The sequence below is a fragment of the Phaenicophaeus curvirostris genome, chromosome 24 (genome assembly GCF_032191515.1).
Source record: "Phaenicophaeus curvirostris isolate KB17595 chromosome 24, BPBGC_Pcur_1.0, whole genome shotgun sequence".
Classification (NCBI taxonomy): Eukaryota; Metazoa; Chordata; class Aves; order Cuculiformes; family Cuculidae; genus Phaenicophaeus; species Phaenicophaeus curvirostris.
In genome coordinates this window covers 5,276,425-5,287,021 of record NC_091415.1, presented here as the reverse complement: position 1 = coordinate 5,287,021, position 10,597 = coordinate 5,276,425, and the positions used below count along the sequence as shown (strand labels likewise).

General features: G+C 51.0%; 1 protein-coding gene across 1 annotated transcript; it reads right to left on the bottom strand.

Moving 5' to 3' along the window:
• Positions 1-2,134: 2,134 nt before the first annotated feature.
• On the bottom strand, positions 2,135-10,597 carry ETV7 (ETS variant transcription factor 7). Its single transcript, XM_069875805.1, has 8 exons — positions 10,487-10,597; positions 7,495-7,615; positions 7,047-7,211; positions 6,261-6,368; positions 5,224-5,415; positions 4,787-4,929; positions 4,538-4,638; positions 2,135-3,339 (listed from the first exon to the last, which is right to left on the bottom strand). Exons 1-8 carry the CDS (start codon positions 10,490-10,492, stop codon positions 3,228-3,230), a joined length of 948 nt encoding a protein of 315 aa, XP_069731906.1. The 5' UTR covers positions 10,493-10,597; the 3' UTR covers positions 2,135-3,227.

The window sequence follows — 10,597 nt, the reverse complement described above, 5'->3', positions numbered from 1 at the left end:
AAAGACCCACCAGATCATGGAGTCCAACCATTCCCATCAATCACTAAACCATGTCCCTCAGCACCTCATCCACCCGTCCCTTAAACCCCTCCAGGGAAGGTGACTCAACCCCCTCCCTGGGCAGCCTCTGCCAGTGCCCAATGACCCTTTCTATGAAAAATTTTTTCCTAATGTCCAGCCTAAATCTCCCCTGGTGGAGCTTGGGTGGAACAAGAAGGGTTGAGTGCACTTGGCAGCTTCCCAGCAGGAGAGGAAATCCCCATCCAAGTCCAACAGGAGCCTTAGTCATCACTGGAAAAGCAGGTGAAGAGAGGGCATCTCGTGTGCTCCCTGCAGCACAGCACGAGCGCCAGGGTCACCGATGATCACCTGCTCCAAGAAAACAAGCCATGCAGACTAGAGAGTTGTCAGAGCTCTACCCAAGGCAAGAAATATCTTGATAGGAGAAGATCAGGAATAATGAACCCATGGAAGTGTATCACAAGAGCAATGCAAGGCCAGGATGGAACAGTTGCCAAGGAAGAAATTCTGCTTTCCCAACAATGCTGTCCCTCAAGGATGGGCAGGTCTGACTCTCCACTGAATTTCACCTCAAGAAAAATCTGACTTCAGTTTTCTCTGAGACAGAAAGCACCCTTTGTGGAAAGAAGGATGAGATCTGGATGCTTCACTATAGCTTCTCAGGGTGGTGCATCCCCAGGCTGCAGCTTGGCTGAATAACCTCCAGCTCCCTGTCCTAGCAGAGATTGTGACCTTCCCTCCCAGCTAGGACCTCCCAAGGGCTGTGACACCATGCCTATTTACCCTACTAGCGTTTCTCATTTCCTTCTCCTCCATCGTTTGACTCATCAAGCACCTTCATTTTGCCAACGAGCTGGTGATTTTTCTGGAAGTGAAACTTCTCAGCCAACGTTTCTGGAGATGTCATGCTGTTGACATTTTCCCAGCCAGCCACCATGTGTCTCCATCACTGCCTCTCACTAGGTGCAGCCCACCAGCACCTTCAGGCTCCAGTTAAAGGGTGTAAAGTAGTTTTGGAGGAGCAACACCAATTACAGCAAGATGTGGCCAAGAAGGCCAATGGCATCTTGGCTTGGATCAGAAATGGCATGGCCAGCAGGTCCAGGGAGGTTCTTCTCCCTCTGGACTCAGAACTGGTGAGACCAAACCTCGAATCCTGTGTTCAGTTCTGGGCCCCTCACCACTAGAAGGATGTTGAGGCTCTGGAGCGAGTCCAGAGAAGAGCAACGAAGCTGGTGAAGGGGCTGGAGAAGAAGAGGAGCAGCTGAGAGAGCTGGGGGTGTTTAGCCTGGAGAAGAGGAGGCTGAGGGGAGACCTCATTGCTCTCTCCAACTACCGGAAAGGAGGTTGTGGAGAGGAGGAAGCTGGGCTCTTCTCCCAAGGGACAGGGGACAGGACGAGAGGGAATGGCCTCAAGCTCCACCAGGGGAGGTTCAGACTAGATATCAGAAAGAATTTTTTCATAGAAAGGGTCATTGGTCCCTGGCAGAGGCTGCCCAGGGAGAGGGTTGAGTCCCCTTCCCTGGAGGGGTTTAAGGGACGGGTGGACAAGGTGCTGAGGGACATGGTTTAGTGTTTGATAGGAGTGGTTGGACTCGATGATCCAGTGGGTCTCTTCCAACCTGGTTATTCTATGATTCTATGGACTATGGTTTCAGATTGTCAGTGTTCAATTTTGGTGGAAACCTCAGCCATCAACCCTTGCCAAAGCCTCCCCATGAGATTGACAGTTCCCACACCTGTTCACAGAATTGTTGTACCAAAAGCAATGCCAATGCAGCTCTGAGATGGCAACTTGCACTTGGGAAAGGGTCCAGAGCAAAAATACCTGGCAGCAGGAGAATTTCTGCAGTGGTGCAAAACCAACTTGGAAGGAACTCCCCTTTCCTATCAGCCACGAAACATGATGCTGCTTCACAGCCTCTATCTGTACTTGTTCACGTAGCTACAAAACACCATGTGTTCACCCATCTGCTGAGCAGCTCGGACTGTTGCACTCTGGTTTAGGGGCTGCTGAGCTTGAGGACAAGATCTGAGTGGTTTTAAATAAGGAAGGCTTGGATTTTCCCATTTCAGACCTTCAGATAGCAAGAAGTGGGATTTTCAACTCCACACAGTCATAGGATTTTATTTCCTCAATGAAAAGCAATCTGAAAATATCAACGGGTACTTTTGGATTTAAAAACACACACAGAGTATTCCTTCCAGGTCACCAACAGTGCCTGGGGAGAGGTTCTTTATGAGGGAGGGCAGGGACAGGATGAGGGGGAATGGTTTGAAGCTGAAAGAGGAGAGATTGAGATGAGATCTTGATGAGAAATGTTCTCCTGTGAGGGTGGGGAGGCCCTGGCCCAGGTTGCCAAAAGCAGTGGTGGCTGCCCCATCCCTGGAAGGGTTCAAGCCAGGTTGGATGGGGCTTGGAGCCCCTGATCCAGTGGGAGGTGTTGGAAGTGGATGGGCTTTGAGATCCCTTCCAACCCAAACCATTTCATGATTCTATGCTTCTATGATTTGGAGTCAAAGCAAATAACCACGCGAATGTGGTCATATCCATAACTGACTTAATTTCTTTCCCCATTACTTAGCTGTTTAACTAGAAAAAGCATGACATGGAGTGAAAGGAATTAAAATGAGACACATCTTTGGGCATCCCTGCAGCGTGGAGCTCCAGCCAGTCCCAATCCAGGCAGATATTTCAGTGCCCTTAATCACAGGAGTGATCTCACTGTCTGCTGTAGGGTTACAGGCAGCAAATCTGCAATTTAAGTCCATTCTTGAATCAGGGAAATGGGTCAGATTCAGAGCAGCCTGTTCTGCAAGAGCACTTTGGTAGATACTTAACCCAGATCCCTTGCTGTGGTGTTCTCTGCTCAGCATGTCTTGCTGTAAGAAGGAAGGAGTCTTTGCCAACGAGTTTGAACCTTAAAGACAAGCATCAACATTTGCAGAGCAAAAGTACCACATTCCCTCCTAGAGGACAGAAGAGAAGCAAGCAGAAGACCATCCCCCATGTTCACCTGTATTTTCTAGGCTGGGGGACAGTTTGAGTGTGTTTTGCTGCTGAAGAGATGTCGCAGCTTTGGCTCAGGGCAGGTTTTGTAGTCCAGGACCGGCTCTGTGTTCAGGAGATGCGAGAGACACTAACACTTCCCCGGGGAGCACGAATCTGTCTGTGACACACTGCAAGTGCCACCTTCCCAGACTTCCTACAGTGAAACCTCCAGTGGGTCTTCTTTCAAATCCTCACTGTCCTCATTCTCCAGCTGCTCCAGTTTGCTGGATTTCTCGTGGATGATCTCCCCAGGAGTCTTCAAAAACCTGCAATTCATTTTTAGCAGCTTTAAGTGCATGTCCAAAGCCAACCCTAAACCAGACTGTAAATGCTGGAGCCCTTGCCCTTGCCAGCTGACCTGTGGGGCTTGTCAGAGGGTATCTGCCATCCCTGGGCTTTGCAGAGGATCTCTTGCTTTGCACCCAGGGTTCCCCAAGCCCAGGGAGACAAAGCTCAGCACTCATCAGCCCAGCATTGGCATTTGAAGTCCAAACTAGCCCCAGGGAAGCAGCCAGCACTGGAAACAGGAGGTTCTGACTTGTTTCCACCCTCTTCTTCTGTCTCGAGTTGGATTTCAGATCTGGTGTCACTGGGGAAGAGGAAGGAAGTTTCCAGCTCTGGTGGGCTCAGGGACATTTCTAGCAGCACCAGCTGGATTCCATGGAAGAAAGCAGATGGATTCTGGCCCCAGGGCATGTTGCTAGCCCGTAGCCCTGGAAAAATGCATCGGATGGGACCTGGAGCCCAGGCTCCCCCAGGAGAGAAACTGGACACAAACCCAGCGGGTTGAAACAAAGCAAACAGCAATCACAAAGGTTTTGCAAATCTAAAAGCAGCCCAGGCTTTCACACTTCAACGAGAAGGCTGATTCCAGCTCCAAGATGAGCACAGCTGCTGTGGGACACCCAAGGTACAGGAACACAGGGCCAGGCTGTTACCAAATCCAAACTCCCTTACAGCACCATAAACCCAGAAGACTGGGGCTACAGAGAAGCTGGAGAGGGGTCTTGATCAGGGAGCACAGGGATAGGACATAGGGGAATGGTTTGAAGCCGAAAGAGGGGAGATACACAGAAGATTTTAAGCAGAAATGTCTTCCTGTGAGGGTGGGGAGGCCCTGGCCCAGGTTGCCCAGAGAAGTGGTAGCTGCTCCATCCCTGGAGGTGTTCAAGGCCAGGTTGGATGGGGATTGGAGCTCCTGATCCAGTGGGAGGTGTCCCTGCCCATGGCAGTGGGTGGAACTGGATAGGATTTGAGGTCCCTTCCAACCTAAATCATTCTGTGATTCTATGAAGACAGACCATGTTCCCATACATCACCCCAACAGATGGCAACTTCAGCTCAGTCTGGACTATCAAGGATCCAGCAAGATGAAGCAGCTGCCAACACGTGGAGCCCACTACCACCCCATACCCCATCCATTCTGTCTCAGGCAGCTCAATTCTCTGATCTGCTTCATCTCACCTGAATAACAGCTTCTGCCCTGGCTCCTTTTTGATAATATTGAGTTTGTAATAGTGTCTGAGCGCTCGTGACATCTTCTCATATGTCATGTTCATCCGGTTCTGAAAGAAGGAAAGAATTTGGGGCAGTTGAGTAAAAGCAAGTGCCAACACATGGCTTAGGTCCGTCTGCAGCAGGACCACATGTGGGGCATTCAAGGTGCTTCTTGGGCGTTGCAGAAATGTTAGATTTGTTCTCAACTCCATTTACCTTGTGGTTCCCCCAGAGCTGGGCAAGTCCACTTGGGTTAACAACCCGAAAGACCTTGGCTTCCTTGTCTTCCCACTTGATGTAAGGCTCGTAGCGGCTGTCGGAGAGGAGCTGGTACACATAATCCCACAGTAACCTGCAGTCTGAGCATTGATGGAGAATAAATAGTCTCAGAGCTCCTTCTAAGACCTCTATGCTTCAGTGAGGGTCAGTCAGTAACACGACTGCACATGGAAGTAACAATAATAAATGAGAAGAGCCCAGAGGTCGTACGTAGCACCTCTACTGCTAGATCTCAAAACTCTAGTGGGAACTACAGTATTTCAGGTGTGGAAACTAAGGTTGGGAAGCACATACATGGAATGGAGATAGATGGGCAGACAGGACAATGCACAATCTCATTTCCCCAAGGATCCAGGCTGTAAAGTCACACTTACCTGCAATTTTCCCATCCACTGGGGCTGACGGGGCTGTAGGAAAAGAGCAGATGGCACCTGCCCTGCAGCTGCCCTCCAAGCTGTTGTGGGAGAGGTTCAGTGGCTCCACATGGCTGCAGGACACAGGCTGTTCTGCATGATCCAGGCAGGAGAAAAGAGCAGCTGGGATAACCTCAGCTCTACAGTCTGCCCCTGAAAAAAAAACCAAACCAACCCTATGGTGCATTATGGCAGGTCCAAGGAGATCATCCAAAGCTCTGAACCAAGCCGGGAAGGACAGCCCAGGTTGGTCACCAGCCCAGTCAGAAGCAGACAGTGCTGAGGGGAGCCTGGGATTTTCCTAAGACAGGAGTAACAGGAGGTCCAGGGGAGTTTGAGGAGACACCAAGTAGGGTGAAGGTTAGATGAGAGAAGAAAGGCTAGAATAGGAGAATGCACCAGAGTACATCGTAAATCATTGCAGGGGCTTAAGCTGCTCATCACCCTACACCTGGGAGAGCAGAAGAGCTCCAGAAAGCACTAGAGCCTCTCCCTGCTCGATCCGTTGGCCCAGAAGCTTTATTTAAGCCCAACCCCAGCTCCTTCCCCAGCTATGCTACAGGAGAAGTAGTCTCCAGCAGGACTGTGTCTCTGCCTGTCTATTGACCCTCCCTGATCCAGATCTCAGTCTTCAGATAGACTTCTTAGTGCAGCTATAGCCTTGCATGGTCACCATGGATCCACCTGGTTGTGTAGGTCTGATTCTGACCAGATCTGCTTCATGTGATCCAGTAGAAGATGTCCCCACTTATGGCAGGGTGGGTGGAACTGGCTGATCATTAAGGTCCTTTCCAACCCAAGCCATTCTATGATTCTATCACTACAAACTTCCTTGATGACCTGGACTTTGTCTGACCTGGCTGCCATCGCCAGGACTGTCTTGCTTGCCTTGCTCAGGTTGTGTGGGATGGGTTTAGCTGGTTGAGTTCCAAACCCCAGGTGTGTGCAACTCGCTGTAGCTGAGGGCAGGTTCTGCTTGATGCCACTCTCCATCATACCTTCCTCTGTGCTCCTGGCTTTCCTGAAGGGTGAGATGGACAAAGGACTGCACACCAGAGCTCTTCTTTGAGTCTTAACATGCTGGAGTATTTCATATAACACATCACCTGTAGGGAAGGAATGTCTGCTCAGATGACTTCATAGCATGGTAGAGACTCTCTCAGTGGACATTGTTGCTTAGGTTTCTGTGCTGCAGAGTAAGAGGTTATTCCCCATCTCAAAGCATTGAGGAACAGCTGAGAGAGCTGGGGGTGTTTAGCCTGGAGAAGAGGAGGCTGAGGGGAGACCTCATTGCTCTCTCCAACTCCCTGACAGGAGGTTGTGGAGAGGAGGGAGCTGGGCTCTTCTCCCAAGGGACAGGGGACAGGACGAGAGGGAATGGCCTCAAGCTCCACCAGGGGAGGGTCAGGCTGGACATTAGGAAAAATTTTTTCACAGAAAGGGTCATTGGGCAGTGGCAGAGGCTGCCCAGGGAGGGGGTTGAGTCCCCTTCCCTGGAGGGGTTTAAGGGATGGGTGGATGAGGTGCTGAGGGACATGGTTTAGTGATTGATGGGAATGGTTGGACTCGATGATCCGGTGGGTCTCTTCCAACCTGGTTATTCTATGATTCTATGATTTGCAGTCCAGATGGACTAGAGGAAGGAAGAAGGTTCTCCTTGTCTCCAGCATTCAAGCGGGTAGCGAGAGTTAAAGCCTGGTCTGCTGGGATCAATCCAGCCCCTCCCAGCAGACCACAGCTTGTGCTGTGATAGTCCTCAGCAGCTCCCCTGCACTCGGTCTTACCTGAGCTCGGAGCTCGGTGTCTGAAGTCATCCTTGGTGAGGAAGCACAGGGCTTTGCCATTCATTTCGAACTTGCTTTCATCGGTTTGTTGAAGGGAATACTCTCTCTCAGCCCATCTTAGCCAGTGGATCACATCATCCTTGCTCCACAGGGAAGGTTGGATTCCTGAAACCAGGGACAGCCTCTGAAACAACTCAGTTTCCACCCTCAAAACGGCTGAGGGGCAGGGTGGGGTGCTAATCTTCTCCATCACCAGACTTGCCCTCTATATTAAACACCCATAAAAAAAGCCCCAAAGAGAAAAAATGAACTTTGATAACTGCTCCAGCTTGTTCCCCTTGACAGCAGGGAATGGTCCCTGGGTGTGACATCACACCTGTACCCACCATGTCCCACCCCATGGAAGCTCCTTTTTTAGGCAGTATTGACTTGCTCAACACCTACTCACTCAGCCTGCCTGGAAGCTTGAAGATCTCCCCTTCTCTGCTGGGTGTGTGGCCGGCCAGGGACAGGGGTGGTAACGAAGCTGCAACGACAACGGGGCTGGAAGAACTGCCTGCCAATTTACCCTGGGGAAAAAGAGATCAAACAAACACATCAGTGGGTGGACATTTCCAGCTCTAGTCCTGCCTTTGCTTTGGAGGTGCCTCCACTGCAGTAAACTCTGCTCCGATAGTTTCTAATTGCTTTCTCAAAGCAGCATGTCTGTCTGCAGCTCTTGCAGCTCCCTACGTCGTTTACCTGCCCAGGATGAATCTCTGGGTGCCCAAAACAACATTAGTAGCCAGAGATCCCCCCCATCTTTCTCCAGCTCTTTTCTTTAGTGAAGGTACCTGCTCTCCTCCAGGCTCTGGATGCAGGTTATCCATCCCCACTGCCCCATGGCTGCAGGGAAGGAGAAGATGGAGCCAAGATCTTGGCTTTCTGCAGGATCCCCAGATGCTCGTTGGATGTCCTGGGTTTTAGGACAGTTCTTTAGTGTTGTGAAAATACAGCTGGCAACAGTGCTTGGATTTTGTCTCAAAGATGCGGTATGAAGAGATCTATAACTTTGTTCTTAGTGATCATTTGGACACAAAGCGGAAATAGTCCTCCCAGGGTTTAGGGAGATGTCCACTCATCTGGCTCTCCTGCCAAGAATTACTCCTCCCTCGCTGATTGCTCATTATGGAGCCCCTCCAACCTCCCCCACTGCTCATGAAGGAGCCTCTCCAGCCTCATAGAGAGGATGAGATGATCAGAGCTGGGAGAAGAGGTTGCCCCAGCGCCACTGTCAGTCTCCTCTCTGCCTCTGGGCTCTCATTCAGAGCGCACGAGCTAGAAAGGAGCTCAGATCCTGCTTTCAGCCCCATCTAGATCTTGAAATATTACTGGCAGCCAAGCAGATAATGTTTCCCCTTTAAAACCTATTAACATGAATCCCAGCAATTTCTCAGCTTCATCCCCATGAAAATTAACAATTTTGCCTGCAAATGGTATTTTCCAAAGGAGTCACCAACTCTGGGCGCTTCAGTGCACCCTCAGGCAGACTTTTACAGAGGTGGTTAGAGGAGCCAGTACTTCTCAGAGCAGTGGTGGCTGCCCCATCCCTGGAGGTGTTCAAGGTCAGGTTGGATGGGGCTTGGAGCCCCTGTTGCAGTGGGAGGTGTCCCTGCCCATGGCAGCGGGTGGAACTGGATGGGCTTTGAAGTCCCTTCCAACCCAAACCATTCCATGGTCTCAACTATGTCTGGCAGTCGAGGAGCTGAGACCCCTGAAAATCAGGTCTGAAGGAAAGCTCATGCAGAGCAGACAGTGGTCGGACACATCTTAAACACAAAGCCAGTGTCCTCAAGGCCAGAAGCATGGGAGATAAGAGCAAAGCGCTCCATCTTTTCCCAGGAGAATGCATCCCTGTGAGGTGGGCAAGTTGCAGCAGGAGAAAGGCAGCAGTTCGGTGATGGGTGGTGCGGTTGTCACCACCAGAAGGATGGGGGTGAGCAGGCTGTCTTGGGGCTGCTTGTTTTAGCAGCTGCATGGCATGAAGAAATCAGAGAGACTCTGGCATAACCTCCGGACAGCTTGATGGTGATGCGAAATGTGTTTCATAGAATCACCAGGCTGGAAAAGACCCACCGGATGATCGAGTCCAACCATTCCCATCGATCACTAAACCATGTCCCTCAGCACCTCGTCCACCCGTCCCTTAAACCCCTCCAGGGAAGGGGAATCAACCCCTTCCCTGGGCAGCCTCTGCCAGGGCCCAATCACCCTTTCCGTGAAAAATTTTTTCCTAATATCCAGCCTGAACCTCCCCTGGTGGAGCTTGAGGCCATTCCCTCTCGTCCTGTCCCTTGTCCCTTGGGAGAAGAGCCCAGCTCCCTCCTCTCCACAACCTCTTCTCAGGTAGTTGGAGAGAGCAATGAGGTCTCCCCTCAGCCTCCAAAAACAGTTTCAGAAAGTTTCAGAAAAAAAGTTTCAGAAAGTTTCAGATTCATTCTAAGTAATAAATTACAGGAAAAAAAGAAGTGAAAGAATTTAGCTGTGTATTTTGCCTAGAATTCCCCAAAAAGCTGTTTTGGTTTTCTCATATCAGTGTTACTCTCTTACAATGAGATTTACAGTAAAACCAAACCAAATGTTTGATTTTTTTTTTTTCTTGCTCCTGAAGAGTGTTGGAACGGGTCCAGAGGAAGCTATGAGGATGATGTGAGGGCTGGAGCACCTTCCATATGAGGACAGGCTGAGAGACTTGGGGTTGTTCAGCCTGGAGAAGAGAAGGCTCCAAGGAGACCTTAGAGCAACCTTCCAATACCTGAAGGGGCTACAAGAAAGCTGGGGAGGGGCTGTTCACAAAGGCTTGGAGGGATAGGGTGAGGGGCAATGGGGATAAACTGGAGAGGGGCAGGTTTAGACTAGACATATGGAAGAATTTTTTCACTGTGAGGGTGGGGAGGCCCTGGCCCAGGTTGCCCAGAGCGGTGGTGGCTGCCCCATCCCTGGAGGGGTTCAAGGCCAGGCTGGATGGGGCTTGGAGCCCCTGATCCAGTGGGAGGTGTCCCTGCCCATGGCAGGGGTGGGACTGGATGGGCTTTGAGGTCCCTTCTAACCCAAACTATTTTATGATTCTATAATACTCAGGGCACAAGAGCTGCATTCTGAATGTTCAGTACTTCATACCGCTTCTGGTTTTGGTTTTTTTTTCCTGCTTAGCTGCTTTCCCGGGCGTTTTGGAGCTGGCATTTCCTTGCTTCGAGAGGAAATAGTGTCCCTGGAGGAGCTCGAGTGGGGAAAGCAAGGAGAGGAGAGCGGAAAGAAAAGCGTGGACGAGCCAGGAGTCACTTTCAGCTCAGTTCCCAAAGAGGGGGGACGGGGACGGAGCCCCCCCGGCTGCTCCAGGCTCCGTCAAGGTGGGGAGCATCATCTTCCAGCCCCTAATTGAGGGTAGGGGGGACTCTTACCTGCATCCCCGGTGGCGGAGAGGAGCTGCTCCCACCCCGGGGGTCCCGTCTGGGCTCTGCGGCCGCTGAGGCTTCGGAGCGAACCTTCCGGGAAACGAAATCGAAACAAGC